Raw genomic sequence first — 17572 nt, forward strand, 5'->3', positions numbered from 1 at the left:
TCAATTTGCATACAGTTTCGATTGCAGATGCAATCTTTAAAGTTAATAGCAACCTCTTCACATTCTTATTTCTGATTTAAAATGCACAACAGTGCATTATAGTCTACAATTTAAATGGGCATTTTAACCCATTTAGGCCGGGAAAGCTTTGCCGCATTTCTACCATTAAAGCCGGGGGGCGCTGTTGCGTAATTCTACCATTGACGCCGGGAAAGCATATATGTCAATTGTCGGGTTTAAGGGGTATTTTGCACCAATTACCGGCCTCTGGGCCAATGAAATGCATCAGAATAGACACGTAGGGGTGTCGTCATGTTCCTCATGTCATTGTTTTGAAATTTCTTCGAGCAAGCATGGAGGACTTTGATAGTGAAGAAAATTCAGACGGTAGTGATTTTGAGGAGTTTTTCGGCTTCGATGGCATTGCTGATGACTTTGATGATTTTGAACGTGCAGAACCTATCGACCGGGATTTATGGTTACGACATTTGTTTGAAGACGATGAGGAGGACGAGGACGATGAATTTGAAGGGTTTGAAACTGAATGGAAGACGGAGAATTACCACTGTAATCGACGGAGTGTTTTCAACCGCACACCAGGGGTGAAAGTCGATTTACCTGCAGATGCCACATCGCTGCAGGCATTTAATTTAATTTTTACTGAGGAGCTTTGGGAGCATCTCGTTACTGAGACGAACCTACAGTGAGCAGGTTCAACAAACTCCATCAAGAGCAAAAATGGCAAGGTGGTCACACATAACTGTGCCGGAGATGAAGACATTTATCGGCATTTGTATGGGCATGGGACTCCTTGTGCTGCCAGTACGACGAGATTACTGGCGACAGAGTAAAAATTTCTTCAGAACGCAGTTCCCCAGAAACATGGCCCGGGACAGATTTGTGGCCATCTGGAGGTAAGGACAATAATAATACTTATTGATTGTGATGATGCTGTAATAAGAACTTATAACAGTTTATGATGAGAAATGTATAATAAATAAAGTATAATATACTCTTTTGATCGCGTGAGGGAAATTTGGTCTCTGTATGTAATATGTAATGCATAATACTTTTATTCAGTAATCATCACATACAAGTGAATGTAATTTACAACACAGACAGATGTATTAGTATTATGCATAATAATTTTTTTCAATAATCATCACATGTGAATGTAATTTACAACACATACAGATGTATTAGTATTATGCATAATACTTTTTATTCAGTAATCATCACATACAAGTGAATGTAATTCAAAACACAGACAGTTTTTATGCATAATATTTGTATTCAGTCATCATCACATACAAGTATAAATAGTAGCTTACAGTCCAAAGTAATTTACAATATAGACAGAATATTATGTCACAACACATGGCAATTATGACAATATTTTATAATATGCTTCCATCCAAGGTAACTTACCTGTGTCTATGTCTGCATTTTCAGGTATCTACACCTCCAGAACAACCAGGCAGCAGATGTCAACCACGAAGACAAGCTGTGGAAAATGCGCTGGTTTCTGAATTACCTCATTGCCCGATTCCAGGCACTGTATGAGGTAGATGGCAAGGTGTCTGTGGATGAGAGCATGATCAAATTCAAAGGGCGTCTCTCCTTCAGGCAGTACCTCCCCATGAAGCCGACAAAATGGGGTGTCAAGGTATGGGTAATGGCAGAGAGCTCCACAGGTTACGTGACCAACTTCCAGGTCTATGCTGGTCGTGAAGGGTCAATGGAGAAGGGCCTCGCACACCGGGTGGTAATGGATTTAGCCAGACCATATTACGGCTCTCACCTGTCCATCTATATGGACAATTTTTACACAGGGGTAAATCTCTTGGAGGAGATGAAGACCCATGGCCTGAACGCTTGCGGCACTGTTCGTGCCAACCGGGCGGGACTCCCAAAGAACGAGAGGCTTAGAAAAAAAGCTTCAATGGAAAAGCATGAGTTCAGGGTAGCTCAGAAGGGCGAACTCACATTCTGTATTTGGCAGGACACAAAAACTGTCATGTTGCTGTCCAACCATCACGATCCAACTCAGACGGGGACAGTGAATCGAAGAAAAGACAGAGCCAACCAAGTCCCGGTGGTAGTGCCAGCTTCACTCGCAGACTACCAGAAATACATGAAAGGTTTGTTTGACTTTTGTTGGTCTTTTGAGTGCAAATGTGTCAGTGTAAATGTGTGAGTGTCAGTGTGTGTCAACTGAGTGTCGTGTGTGTTCCAGGCGTGAATCTGATCAAATGGTTGGCTATTATGGATTCCAGCATCGATCGAAGAAATGGTGGAGGAGGGTGTTTTTCTTTTTCTTGGCTGTGTCCTGCCACAATGCCTACATTGCTGCGAGGTCTGTTGGAGGAACAACCTTCAGAAACAAGTACAGAGGCTACAAAAGCTGGCTGGAGGACCTGGCAGAGCAGCTCATCACACCACTCAGAACAAGGGCTGTTCCTGTGACTCCTCCTCCTCCTCCATCTCCATCTACTCTTTCTGCTTCTCCATCTCCTCCTCCTTCTCCATCTTCTCTTCCTTCCTCTTTATCTGCAGCACCATCAGGAAGAAGATTCTTACCTCATTCTCCATCGCCTCCTCCTTCTCCATCTCCATCTGTAGGAAGCAGAGGAGACACACCTCCTCCACAGCATGACTGGAAAAGTCTATGACAAGCGTAAACAGTGCTGGGAGTGTCAGCTTGTCCCTGACAATAAAAAAGTAGGTGGGCCAACTGTTTATGGCTGTAAACAGTGCAACCTACCACTGCACATTGAGTGCTTCGGCAAACACTATCGCCGTTACATGTGAGGCAGACTGTTACAGTCATTACATGCTGTTGTTGATATTACTTTATTTTCTTACTGTTTTTTAATTGAACATAGTGCTGTTCCTGCACTGACACTTTACTTTTACATGTTCAATTTTGTGAAGGTGTATCCTAAATAAACTCAATTTCCCAGGAAAGCCACAGGTGTAAGCTCTCAAATACTTTTTAAATTTTGTTCCTATCTGCTACAGAGGCTGAGAAATCAATCATTTAGTAGGCGTTGACACAATTGCTGAATTTCCAGAAAAACTTCAGGTTTTAGGGGGGTTTTCTGAAATCACCCTTAGGTTTTACAGGCATTTTTTCCTGGCGTTTTAGGCCTAAATGGGTTAAACACTATTCCTCTCGTTTTCTACCTCGCTAACTCCAAAGTAAAGGCGCATTCTTCCGGCTATTGCGCAAACGCCTCTTGTTCTGATATAACGACTATACAATATAATATAATACAACAATACAATTTAACGACTTGAGTTATTTGCTGTTTACATTGGAATTGATGTCCACAGTGTTATGGACCCATTTGTCTGCAACGCAACGTAGCCTACAACATTTTTTTTTTAGAAATACAGGAACAGCTTACTATGCTGACGAATGACGACTGCACAACATGCGAAAATTCCCCTACTCTCGGATGCGCATTAAAACGTATCTTTTCAGTAGTCATTTCCAACTTTTCACGTTGATGGTGCTCAAAATGCAACACAACCGTGTTCAAAGCAGGGATCCTATAGCAATGTATGGTTGGGGGAGGCATAGAAAAGTTGGAGAACCTGTGGCCTAAAACAATATTCGTGGTTGCAGGGTAGATTTAAAATGTAATGGGTCGCGATGGTCTGTCATTTTTAAAAAGTGGGTTGCCAGAAAAAAAGTTTGGGAAACACTGACCTAGGCTACTAACAGGAGCTAATGAGTTAGCCACAACACGCTCGCTACGTGATGGTTTTTTAATGGTAAATATAGGCTACCTGAAAGATAATGCATCCTAAACACCGGGCTGGGACATTTCTGCTCAAAGTCTCCAAAAGCATCTGAGTCAATGTTCATTCCCAAACACCCATATAGGCTACTTCAAACCTCTATTTCAAAGGTGATTCAAGTAAGGAAGAGCATGGCTCAAAGTAAAGTAACTAGGACTGAAACTACATAAATTCGTCAAAGTGAATAATTTGTGTCAACTCGCCACAATGTAGATTTATTAACGCACCGGTGATGATCTACATCTCCATTTAAAACCAAATGTTTTAGAGCGCACGTTGAGAGATGTATCCAGGGCAGGGCTGTACCTACACATATTTGTTGCACGTGCTACAAAAATCATTCTTTGCGATGGATGATTTAGTACAAACGCACCGGTCCGATACTGTTTTGCCTATGGCTACCGTGAGACAGAGATGCTTTTTGTTTGTTTGAAGTGCGTGGATATCTCAAACGCAAAATTAAACAATACTTCTATCGGGTGCCTATGGATTAGGCTGGGTGAACTCAGCCTGATCTGCCGGCGATTTTCTTTTTCGATTTCTTAAAAGATTGAGCAACCATGGACCTCATAGTGCAATGCAATAATGCAGCCTATTATTTGCACGAACAATAACGGACGGTAGCTTAGCTCTTCAACTTGGCCCGTTAAAATGTGTATGAACAGTCTAGCAACGCATTTTTGGACATGTCAGTTATTTGCATTTAAAACTGCATTTTGTTTACTACTGGTATTTAATTTGTGCATTGACAATAAAGCTGAATATCATATGAACTAGATGACTAAACGTATGCATATGTAGAAGAAGAAACATTCACAAAAATCCATGACATGACCTCTCTTCTTGAAAGCTGTTGAAAACGGCATGGAACTGACAGGGATTGTTTTGTTTAATAATAAATAAATAAATAAATAAATAAATGATGCTACCTTCTGCTTTTCCCAAATACAATGTAGCCTACAGGTGTAAGTGACCTTTCATCAATCCAGTTGCAATGGATGAACTGCCCTACTTGTGATTGTTTAGAGATTTTAAAGGTTTTATAACAATGCTACAACTTTTATGGCTATTCACTTCACTTGTGATAAGCAGTTCTTTAAAAACGCAAGGTTCCATTCAGTCATAAATCATTCAAGCGTAGGCCTAGTGCTCGTCATGAAAAGAAAACAGAAGCTTAATATTTTTCATGTGTTTAACAGTAGGCCTAGGCGCACTGTTAGCAGTTATGCCGAAGGCAGTGAGATTATTAGGCATTGCATCCTGTCACTCTGGAACATCGCAGTTCGGGTTGATAAGATTCAGTTAATGCGAGTATGGATCGTCTCAAAGTTTGCGACAACCAAACGCAGTGTAGGCAAAGCAAATAATTATTAGGTTACCATCAGACGGGGCTCGTTCACTTGGGCAGGAGGGGCAGAGCCCTACTAAAGATTCATCCACTAGAAAAGTAGATCCACAAAATATATTTTTTAAATAAAATGTTGTTTTGTTTATTATTGTAATCAGTGGCAAAATACTCAATCATGTTACATTTTTGTATGATTTGCAAAGAAATTTCGAAAAGATTGCAAAGATCTTGTTGATCATATCTATAGTTGTTGTAGGCCTACTATAACGTTACATTTCATTTCTGGTCACTGCCCTGAAGAAATTGAACAGCGCCTCCTGTTTGTCTATGTAAATCTGTCGACCGATAATGGAACTGCAGCTAAAGCACGGTTAGTAGAAGGTCGGGTGGGCAGATCATGCCACTGCCCACCCTATACGACGTCAGAACTTACTGTAATATGCCTACTGTACTCTAGTATGCCTACTGTATTAGTCCGCACAAAGTTTGTGAGGTCAGACAGACAGTTGAAAAATGGCGAGTGAACAGCGTGTGTGCAATAGTGTGGAGTTTCTCTTAAAGAACTCATTCGAAAGACTTGAGTTTGTAGTTAAATTAGCTATCAAAGACCTAGGACCTGATCAGCCCGACATTAAAGGAGAATTCTGGTGTGATATTGACCTAAAGTGTATTGAAACATGATACCGAGTGTGAACGTATGTCTCATAGCCCATCTCGGCTTGTCCCCTGCACTCCAAAATCTGGCGATAGTTAGCCGATGTTACCAACAGCTTTTTCAATAGTGGTGCTTCGGCATCGGGCTAGCCATGCAAATAAATCACTGTTTTACACCCATTTACGAGGCTCAATGTATCTCCACACTTCATTGGTAGACTTCTGAGGGCCCTGACATTTAAAACGAGACATTGAGAACTTTGAAAAAGCACTGGTAGTTTACTTACAAGACGATTTATACAGACAGTATCTTCACAAAGTTTAGCGTTTGCAGCCATCTTGAATTTAGTCACGATAAGTCGAGCAACGAGTAAGAATGAACAGGTATGATAAGGGATCAGATTCCAAAAATAATTCAGTGGAAATGCATGGATTCCAGTTGCTGCTACTGGAAGAAACTGGAATCCATGCATTTCCACTGAATCCCCCCCCCCCCCCCCATACACACAGAATATTTCCCTTTTTAACTCATTGAGTGCCAAAAACATAATATTACGTTTTTAGCTTTTTTTTTTTTTATTACGAAACAAGACACTCTAACACAGCGGTCCCCAACCGATCGAAAACTCATGAAAACGCACAATCTGGACATTTTATCTGGACATTTTATCATAACTCGGTTGCCGCTTTGGGTTGAATCAGTGACGCATGCACGTCAGGTCAAAACCAGGCCATTTTTCGTGGGTCTATCACTAGGTGGCAGTCTCGCCAGGTCTCGCTGATCACTTCCCGGAAAGTTTACACAAGTAAGTAACAGGCAACACTTCGTTGAAAGACGTATATCTCCATTTCTAAAAAAAACTGTGATTTTGATGAAAACTAGCCACTGTTTAGCTTGGGATTTCTCAGGAACAGAGGCGTGTAGAAATACACGGTTTGCACCCACCGAGAGCTTAAAGTCTCACCTTTTAAACAAGCCATTGTATGTGTTCATAGCTATAACACAGAATATGCTGTGGCTGTACAAAAATCATCAACAATGGTCTAGATTGCTGGCACTCTAGGACAAAGCTCCCGAAAACAGCTTGGCATTCAATGAGTTAATAAATAGCCTACTTTTAATTTACTCTTTAAAGTTGAGCTGGCTCTTGAACACAATAATTTCGTTACTTATCATTTATTTTATGAGTAGGCCACATGACAATAAACAACTTGAACTTGACTATGAGAGCTGAGTGGTGTAATGCGGCGTGAAGCCTACGCTTGGAGCGGTCATATAATGATTGTCAAAGTTTTTTTTTTTTCCCCCGTCATCTACTTCCTGAATTTTTGGTCAACGATACCCGGGACACCGAAACACCGGTGCACATGAAATTTGGTGGGTATGTAGCCCCACTAGACTTTTACGGAAAATGTTTGTTCCCCCCCCCCCCCCCGTGCTGGGCCCCCCGAACCGCAAAAAAAACAGTTTTTCCTAAATAACTACCTGAACCGTGGCACTGAGGATGAAGAATCTTTTATAGTATGTTGGTCTCAAGGGCCCACATCAACCTGGCCCATAATCACTCATTTGTGATTTGCACCCCCCCGGTAAAAAATGAAAATGCAATATTATTCTGCTTTAATCGCCCCTATCTTCAGTTAAGATGTTCAGAACTGCACCAAATTGTATGTGTATGATTGACCTGGCATTCTCTGGGGGTATGCCAAGTTTCGTAGAATTTCATCCATGGGGGGGTCTAAAAAAATTAGGTTATGTGTACATTTAGTGACTGTACACTCATTGGCCTGTAGATGGCGGTGCACACATATACACATGCACACACACACAGGCACCCACATACTATCGGTATTAGAACGGCTGATACATAATTACCAATTCAGTAGGATTAAAAGAAAGCCAAAATAAATATTCATCATCATCATGGCTGCATTTCCAGTATTGGCGATAAGTAGTCGTTTGTCCACTAGATGGCGCATCGTTGCAGTGAGATGTAATTTTGTTAGGGTTAGGGTTAGGAAGTTAAAAGTGGGTTGGAAAAACAATGGACGCTTCAAGGACAAGTAGACTGTAGGAACGTCTAATAAGGATAGGACAATGTTCACTTGAAATGTAATTCCCATTTCTTCTTGAAGCCGAAATAAATCTGAGGATGTTTATCGGACATGCTTGGTTTTTACTGCTACATGGTTTTATCTGATACAGTTTTGCCTATACATGCGTGAGACGCCTGTTTATTTGTTTTAAGTGCGTGCAGGGTGTGAGAGGGGAATCGATGTGCTTTGATTCCAGCTTGGTAGTTGTAGTCTGTGAAATTAAAAAGCATGTGTGTGTGAAGTATCCAAACAATGACACCTTCATTTCATTATGGCTGCTTTAGCAACACACCTTAAGCTACTGTGTAGTGGGTCCCATTTAGAAGTGGCTACTTCATTCGCGCTTTCCTTGACTCATGGAGCTGCGTGAATTTTATTACAACTTTTTGCCACGATATGTCAATTTAAGTCCGCTTGATACTGTAAGGCGTAAGCCATTGGTTTCCAAAGGAGATTTGATTTGTGTCGCCAGCATAGCCTATTGACAATTTATGTTGTAAATAGGCCTACCTGTAGCTTAGGGAAGCTAACAGCTTTTTAGCAGATTAGGATCTAGTTTGTTAGTTACAGTTTTGTCATAACTCCCTGATGCATTTTTGCATTTAGAATAGCCAGAGCGTGGATATCTCAATCGGAAAATTAAACAATATCGGGTGAACCCAGCCTAATCTGCCCGCTATTTATTTTTTGATTTCTTAAAAGATTGAGCTTGGTCTGGTGAAAGCCAGACTAGCCATGGACCTCAGTTACACAATGCAAGGGAACATGAATCAGCCTATATTTGCACGAACAATAACGGACAACAGCTCTTCAACTTTGGCCCGTTAAAATGTGTATTAGTCTAGCGACGCATTTCATCAAGGCCCATTTGGACATGTCAGTTATTTGCACCACTGGTTAGATGTAAAACAGCATTTCGTTTCAGACTACTGTTACTTAATTTGTGCATTAACAATAACGTTTCAGACTACTGTGACTTAATTTGTGCATTGACAATAAAGTATCACATGAACTAAAGATGACTAAAATCTTATGTAGAAGTAGCCTGACGAGCCAGACCCACATTAAAATGTAGGGTCTGGGCACTCACCGTTCGCAGTGCTCAGTCCGAGGGGCGGGATAATCAGTTGTCTTTCAAATTCCCTCTGCACGCAATAGGACAGTGGCAGCGCTATGAGTCCCATGCGTTTCCCACCAGCGGAGCTAGTTGGCTAGTAGCTACAAACGTTGGCCAACTTAATAAAAGCTTAACTCGTGTCACTGTTCGCCAACAGCAACATCCATCTTATTTGTTTTCAAGTAGCAGGGAATTCAAGCCAAACCGTTGCAACTCTGCCATCAATCATTATGTTAAGCCCACCTATCGACTCTGTACACGATTTCATTGGCCTGATTGAGTTTCGATTTCTGGAGCTCACAAGCCAACGGAGAGTTGCTAGACTAGCCCTGGCAGCAAATATAATTTGCTGCAGCTAGAGGCGCGTCTAGATTTCTAGGCTAATGTAGAAGAACATTCACAAAAAATCCATCCATCCAAAAATGACCTTTGTTTTTGATAGCTGTTGAAAACGGCATGGATCTGACAGAGATGTTTTTGTTTATAAATAAATAAATAAATAACATGCTGATACCTTTTGCTTTTCCCAAATACAATGTAGCCTACAGGTGTAAGTGACCTTTCATCAATCCAGTTGCAATGGATGAACTGTGATGAACTGCCCTACTTGTGATTGTTTAGAGATTTTAAAGATTTTATAACAGTGCTACATCTTCTTTGGCTATTCTACAATCTATTCACCTTTTTAGCACCAGTAGGCTACTTTCTGTGCAGCCGCACACACACACTCAGGCATGCCAAACAAGCATACACAAAAGTTTCAAGAGTGGGGGATGGAGTAAAAGATGGAGACAAATTGAAGTGTTATTTATTTTCGCGGAACGGATGTACAGGACTGAGCGGCGGTCATATTTTGTACGCTATGCGGTACATCTAGTTTTGATTTTGATTTCGAATTCTCAGTTAATTTGTTTCCCTCTTGAGTTTTTCCCCCAAAAGTAGTTCTCCACTGATCTGAGCTAATGAGCTGATTACCGGTACCTACCTTGTAGCTTTTATTTGTCTGGAATCTCAAAATTTTAAACTTCACTTCTTATGAATAAAATAATTATTAAGTAGGTTAACCATAGGTTAATAATGCATGAAAAAAATGGTGTTTTGACCGCAAGTGGTAACATTATGGGATTCCATTCCCCAGATTTCGCTCATAGCCTAGCCATAGAAAGAAAGAGCCGTAAAATTGAACAAAATCTCTGTGGACCATCCTTAGTTTGCCTTTTTTTTTTTAAACTTGATCATCAGACTCTGCCCCACCTATTTGTCAACCCAGGAGCCGGTAATGGATTCTTCTAAGAAAATGTAGGGGTGTTCCATTCTATTTCAATAAAATATTCTTCTATATTCTGCGAAAAGGAATATCAAGGTGTTGTTCTTCCCTGAAACCCACATACACGTCTGAACATTCTTTACAGGTTTGTTTATCTGGCTTAGGCCAGGAACACTGAGGAAATGCAACACACTCCCACTTATCAGGTGAGTGAAAACAATTCCAAAATGCTACACCAGCGCACCCCAGAGCTAACGCCCCCACATTACAATGATCAAGGCCAAGATAATGGATACATACATCCATCGTATCAGTTAGGCAATATCAAATCTCCATCTTCCTGTAAAGCCAATGAACTGCAATCCCACTACATTCATATGTATTACTGTATTACAGTATATTTGTTACATCATACCCCAGTGCATTTAGCAAAAAGTGTATGACCTCTGCTCACGTAACCACAAAAAAACATGTTGCTTGTTTTTTTATTATTATTATTATTATTACATTGTGTGATCAATATGCCAGAATAAATGCACAGGGGTGCAAATAGCATACACTGATATTTGTACCAGACGGGGTATTAATAGAGCACATTGCTGTGTGCACCGGGGTACGAATAGCATACATTGATATTTGTACCAGACGGGGTACTAATAGGACACATTGCTGTGTGCACCGGGGTACGAATAGAATTCACTTCTTATTGCACCAGGGTATGAATAGCATACACTGCTAATTGTACCAGGGGTGCAAATAGCCTTACCCAATAAAATAACATTAAGTAGGTTAACCATAGGTTAATAATGCATGAAAAAATGGTGTTTTGACCGCAAGTGCTAACATTATGGGATTCCATTCCCCAGATTTCACTCATAGCCTAGCCATAGAAAGAAAGAGCCGTAAAAATGAACAAAATCACCAAAACCGCCCTTAGTGTGCCTTTTTTTTCTAAACTTGATCATCAGACTCTGCCCTGCCTATTTGTCAACCCAGGAGCCGCTAATGGATTCTTAGAAAATGTAGGGGTGTTCCATTCTATTTCAAGAAAAGATTCTTCTATATTCTGCGAAAAAGAATATCAAAGTTGTTCTTCCCCGAAACCCACAGACACGTCTGAACAGGCTTTACAGATTTGTTTATCTGGCTTAGGCCAGGAAAACCAAGGAAATGCAACACACTCCCACTTATATCCGAGTGCATACCAGGTGAGTGAAAACAATTCCCAAATTCTGCACTAGCGCACCCCAAAGCTAACGCCCCCACATTACAATGATCAAGGCCAAGATAATGGATACATACATCCATCGTATCAGTTAGGTAATATCAAATCTCCATCTTCCTGTAAAGCCAATGAACTGCAATCCCACTACATTCATATGTATTACTGTATATTTGTTACATCATACCCCAGTGCATTTAGCAAAAAGTGTATGACCTCTGCTCACGTAACAACAAAAAACATGTTGCTTGTTTTTTTTAAATTATTATTACATTGTGTGATCAATATGCCAGGATAAATGCACAGGGGTGCAAATAGCATACACTGATATTTGTACCAGACGGGGTAGGCTATTAATAGAACACATTGATGTGTGCACCAGGGTACGAATAGCATACATTGATATTTGTACCAGACGGGGTACTAATAGGACACATTGCTGTGTGCACCTGGGTACGAATAGTAGAGCGGCTACAGGAAAAATCGTGCAAATTATGATACAAGCGTGGAATTCGGCAGGTATGTGCTCAAGACCAATATAATCAAATCTACCTGATTGGCCACTTGAAATGGTGGCCATTTTCCAAGATGGCCGCCAAAAAAGACCCCAGAAATTGATTTGATACAGCCATGAAATATGGCAGGTATGTGCTTAAGACCAACACAATACATTCTAACTGATTTTCCAGTTTAAATGACGGCCATTTTCCAAGATGGCCGCCAAAAAATACCATAGAAATGGATTTGTTGCACAGAATTGATCAAGCAAGTTATTATACAAGCATGAATTTTGGCATGAATGTGCTAAAAAAACAATACAATCAAATCTACCTGACTCGCCACTTGAAATGGAAGCCATTTTACAATATGGCCGCCAAAAGACTGAATTTAGCCCAGGAGTGAGCAAGAAAATGATGATACAAGTATGTAATTTTGTGTGTTTGTGCTAAAGAGCAATATAATCAAATCCACCTCATTTGCAACTTGAAAATGTAATATGGCAGCCATTTTTAAAGATGGCCACCAAATAAGACACTAGAACTTCATTAATTGCAATTAATTTAGCAGATGTGGCCCAAATCAATGTTAACATTCACTACATTTCTGTTTCCTTCTATGATGAAGTCATTGGAAATTCAATCAAGCAAAAAGGCACATAACTGAGATTCAGTGTTTCACAAATGAACTATGTACAAAGACTACAAACCCTGGAAGGGCTAAATTAATCTTAGAAATCTCACTGAGGGACAATAGAAGACAGCGTATGCAACAGCATCAGGACTGACAGAGCCATGCACCAACTTGCCTATCTAAAATACGACTGTACAACCAGAGCAGGCGATAACAGAGCATGAGCATTTTTTTGGTAACTGTAACAAGGCAAAGAACTCTATGCCAAGAAGAAAAATATGGCAGTAAGTATCTCAGCATGGAAAAATAACAGTCCATTTCACAGCAAATGTGGGCAATTTTTCAAATGTGTTTTTAAGAAAACACCATCAACATTTCACCCTTTGGAATTAATTGATGCATGGAACGGTTATTTAAATTTCAATTCGTTTTAGGCTGATTGGCAAAATGTGATTCAGAATTTAGTGTAGGTATTTTAACAGAAAGACGCACATGTATAAAAATGCTATTTGTTTTTCAACAATGTAAGCCTGTTTTAACAAAGCTGTGCAAACACATACAGCAGGTGGAGAAGAAGAAAATGCCTTTGATGAGTGGTGTGGCAGTATATCAATATCAATTGCTGATTATTCTGACCATGTCACAAGTAAGATGTAATATTTCTTTACCCACCCTCACCTTGAGCATGGAAAAGGGCAATGTTGCTACAGTTAGTCAAACCAAACTTTTTTTTGACGTTGCGGTCAGTCAGGCTTTCCGAGTGGTTACACAGAACACTTAAATGCTAGTATGCCTCATATATAATATTCCTGTCTGTTCTTACTGCCCTACTTTGTAGCCTACTCTCCTACTACAAATTACACTTTATATGCCGTTTTACATTTGAGTATATGTACTGTATATAACTCTCGATATCCTTACAATATTTAGACCAAAACTATCTGAATTAAACCAGCCACTGAGGTTATTCAGAATTAATTTTAGCCACTTACAGCGACATTGGACCACTGCTGATTGATTCACTCAGGTCACCTTGTTCTCTAACTCTGGGGCAATTGTGGGGACAGTCGCAGAGAGCACAAATTATAGTGAGCGGCACATTATTACCATATTATTACCGTTAGTACCATTAGCACGTTATTAGTGTTTTTAAACGCCCATATCGAGAAAATCATAAATTACCGTTATTAGCATATTATTACCACAATGGTATCGCATCACGCACCACCCTCCATTGACATCAAGAATTGTCATTATTAGCATGTTATCACCATGTTATCAATGTGTTATAAGGGGCTTATTTGTCGTTAATAACTGTTACCGCTGTTATTTGCATGTAAAACCAAATGCGACCGGAAAGACGGAAGTCATTATTTGTCGATGGAGGGTCGGCGAATAAAGCGACCAAAGTGAATTCGCCGGGAGCGCCCCATCTGGGCGACCAGAGCGATTAAGCGATTTAGCAATTAAAAGTCAGCTAATATGATGGTAATGAGCGGTTCGGCAAAAAAATTGGAATGCTCTTATCTTCGAATGTCCCAGGCTGACAAGCCAGAGCCGTTATGTAATTAGCTAAATCAAACATGTCAATGTCACGTCCAGAGCGAAAAAAGCGAATTCATGACAAAGCTTCTTCAACGACCTTGGCTACTTGGTAGCTGAGGTTGTTTCTGGTGTACACGCATCTTTTGTTTAACAGCAACATCGAGAAAACCATGAATTGCCGTTATTAGCATATTAGTGTCATTGTATTATTGGGGGGGTGGGGGGTGGCATCACGCAACGCCCTCCATTGACATTAAGAACTGGCATTATTAACATGTTATCCTCATGCTATTTGTGTGTCATAAGTGGCTTATTTGTCATTGTGGAACAATTTTAATATCTGTATCACTTCATCATCTATGGAAACATATTTAAGGAGCGTGAACAATTATTTACACCACATTTGCAATTTGTACATTTGAAATTTGCAAATTTCTTGGGTCTTTTTGGACGCCATCTTGGAAAATGGCCAGCATTTCAAGTAGCAAATCAAGTGGATTTGATTGTATTGGTCTTGATCACATCCATGCCAAATTTCATGCGTCCATCATAATTTGCTTTGACAATTCTGTGCAATAAATCAATTTCTAGGGTCTTTTTTGGCAGCCATCTTGGAAAATGACCACCATTTCAAGTGGCCAATCAGGTAGATTTCATTGTATTGCTCTTGAGCACATACATGTTGAGTTTCATGCTTGTATCATAATTTGCTAGGTCAATTCTATGCAACAAATCAATTTCTGGGGTCTTTTTTGGCGGCCATCTTGGAAAATGGCCACCATTTCAAGTGGCCAATCAGGTAGATTTGATTGTATTGGTCTTAAGCACATACATGTCGAATTTCATGCTTGTATCATAATTTGCTAGGTCAATTCTATGCAATAAATCAATTTCTGGAGTCTTTTTTGGCGGCCATCTTGGAAAATTGCTACCATTTCAAGTGGCCAATAAGGTAGATTTGATTGTATTGGTCATAAGCACATACCTACCAAGTTTCATGCTTGTATCATAATTTGCACGATTCTTGCCAAATTGGCCTTAGTTAGCCGCTCTACTAGAATAGAATTCACTTCTTATTGCACAAGGGTATGAATAGCATACACTGCTAATTGTACCAGGGGTGCAAATAGCCTTACCCAATAAAATAACATTAAGTAGGTTAACCATAGGTTCATAATGCATGAAAAAAATGGTGTTTTGATCGCAAGTGCCAACATTATCGGATTCCATTCCCCAGATTTCGCTCATAGCCATAGAAAGAAAGAAAGCCGTAAAAATGAACAAAATCTCTGTGGACCGACCTTAGTGTGCTTTTTTCCCCTAAACTTGATCATCAGACTCTGCCCCGCCTATTTGTCAACCAAGGAGCCGCTACTGGTTACCATAGCTGTCTTTTCTCTAGTCCTGGGCCTATCGGAAATTGCGACATAAGCTCATTGGTTTCTTTTTTCTTTCCTTTCTTGTTCGCGTGTTGAAGCGATAATGCATTTAAAGCAATGTAGGCCTACATCATGTGAGCCAGAGCCGATATGGCCAGAGCTGCTGCTCTGTAAAGGTATTTCTGTCCCACCCAAATTTGCTGAACTACTTGCGAAGTAGCCTATTCATCACAGACATCACACGAAAGAGCTTTTTTCTCAGCTTTTAAACAATGTTAGTGGTTAGTTGTGGTAAACGGTTCGCGAGAAAAGTAACTTTAATTTAATCATATTTTCTGCTCCCTACCCATTCATCTTGGTGGAATACTTCGCGAACATTTCCTCAACACATGACAAACCAAATATCAGAATAAACAGCAGACCTTACCGAACACAAAGGTGTAAAGCATTCCCCTGTACAGTTAGCCATTCCAGAGTAATCCGGTTTTAAATTTGCAGCAATGTCTATATGCATGTCTCCAACTTTGGGGTTCACAATGTGTTTAAATTGTTCAATAGGCCTACATGATTTTATAACAGGCCAAATACAAAATAAATGTTACAAATATCGCCTAGATATCTGTAAGCATTACAGTCAGAGGAGGATATACATATAGGCCTAGGGCAGACAGACGCTCATGAGTTCATGCTTTGTTTTATCGCTGGATTTTAGGATAGCCTATTATGGCAACCGATTGCATTCCGAGCTACAGTCAACTCTAGCAGGCATTAAATGACTGGAGACTTTGGGAATTTAAAGATATAATTGCTGTCTCTGCTATTGCTTTTGATTTATTTGCAATAAAAGTGGGCTGGACATAGCATCAAAGCATAAAGATTCCCCTTTCCGCCTTGACCCATTCACACTGGTGCCGGAACGAAAAAACTCGGCAAAATGTCTAGGGGGCTTGGTAGTAAATTTGGCAAGACACTTTGTCCCGCCGTTCCGCCTCGGTCTATGTGAAAGGGACAGTCGTTCCGCGATTCTGGTACATAAAATTGCGGCGATTTTGGCAGTGTGAAAAGGCCTTGTGAGGCTTGACCCTCCCAGCACAAACTCTACACCGTCTGTGGTCTACTTGAACAATCCCTATGTCAAGGCTGCTCTGCATCTCTCCCAAAGCCCTCAACTGGCAGATATGCAGGTGAATATAGAAGTTTTCAAGTAAAGGTTCAACCTGTGCTTCAACTAGCACTGTAGTGACCTGGGATGCTGGTAGTTTTGTACAGTAATAGAATCTATGAGGAACATACAAAGTTTCAGACCATGTAGGATGTTTCTACTTGCCAAAGAATTACATTCTTACATTACATTCTTACATTACATTTACCAATTCAAAAAAGTACTCATTGCAGCAAGAATGTTTTGACTTCTATTATGCTTGTTCACATTTTATTTATACTTTGTTTGCTTTTGCAGTGCTGAAGTGCACTACAACTACAAGTTCTTGTACATGGATGTGAAGAAACAGAGTAGGCTACCTTAAGCTTCTGAGGAAACGTGTGAGTTTTATGGGACAAGAACCAGACAAAGTAAGCTATGACCTATGGGGGACACACAGCTGCAACTGCCACATGAGTGCATATGGTATACCAAATGGTATGCAAATCTAATTGTGCTTCTGCCACCATGTACATCTGTACAGAAATACCGCATTCTGCTGTAAAATGGTGATGTCGACATGGTCTGCAGCTTCCTTGGTGCTGAGTGGTTTGTCGATTCCCTCCAACAACAGGCAAGCTTATCTCCCCTTAAGCAGTTTATGTCCAGGCCACCATGACTATGGTAACGTGTTTATTGTTGAAATATTATATAACCTAGGTGCAGGTGCAGCGACAGACCTGGAGCTACTTCAGTGGTGGTGGCCAACAGATTGTGGCTTCATCAAGGAGTTCTCCAACCTGGCCTTCCTCACAGTCAAGGTAGGACAAAGATGGTAGAAGCCTCACAATGGCATGACATGTT

The 17572-nt window shown here is 40.4% G+C and overlaps 1 protein-coding gene across 1 annotated transcript; it reads left to right on the top strand.

Moving 5' to 3' along the window:
- The first annotated feature begins 1201 nt into the window (after positions 1-1201).
- Positions 1202-2678, top strand: LOC121706608 (piggyBac transposable element-derived protein 4-like). Its single transcript, XM_042088501.1, has 2 exons — positions 1202-2141; positions 2237-2678. The coding sequence occupies exons 1-2, from the start codon at positions 1514-1516 to the stop codon at positions 2464-2466; spliced, it is 858 nt and encodes a 285-aa protein (XP_041944435.1). The 5' UTR covers positions 1202-1513; the 3' UTR covers positions 2467-2678.
- Positions 2679-17572: the final 14894 nt, after the last annotated feature.

Source organism: Alosa sapidissima, chromosome 4, assembly GCF_018492685.1.
Source record: "Alosa sapidissima isolate fAloSap1 chromosome 4, fAloSap1.pri, whole genome shotgun sequence".
Classification (NCBI taxonomy): domain Eukaryota; kingdom Metazoa; phylum Chordata; class Actinopteri; order Clupeiformes; family Clupeidae; genus Alosa; species Alosa sapidissima.

Coding starts and splice junctions, on each gene's coding strand:
- LOC121706608 (XM_042088501.1), top strand. CDS start 1,514: ATGCGCTGGTTTCTGAATTACCTCATTGCCCGATTCCAGGCACTGTAT. Junction 2,142..2,236: donor CTACCAGAAATACATGAAAG/GTTTGTTTGACT, acceptor TGTGTGTTCCAG/GCGTGAATCTGATCAAATGG.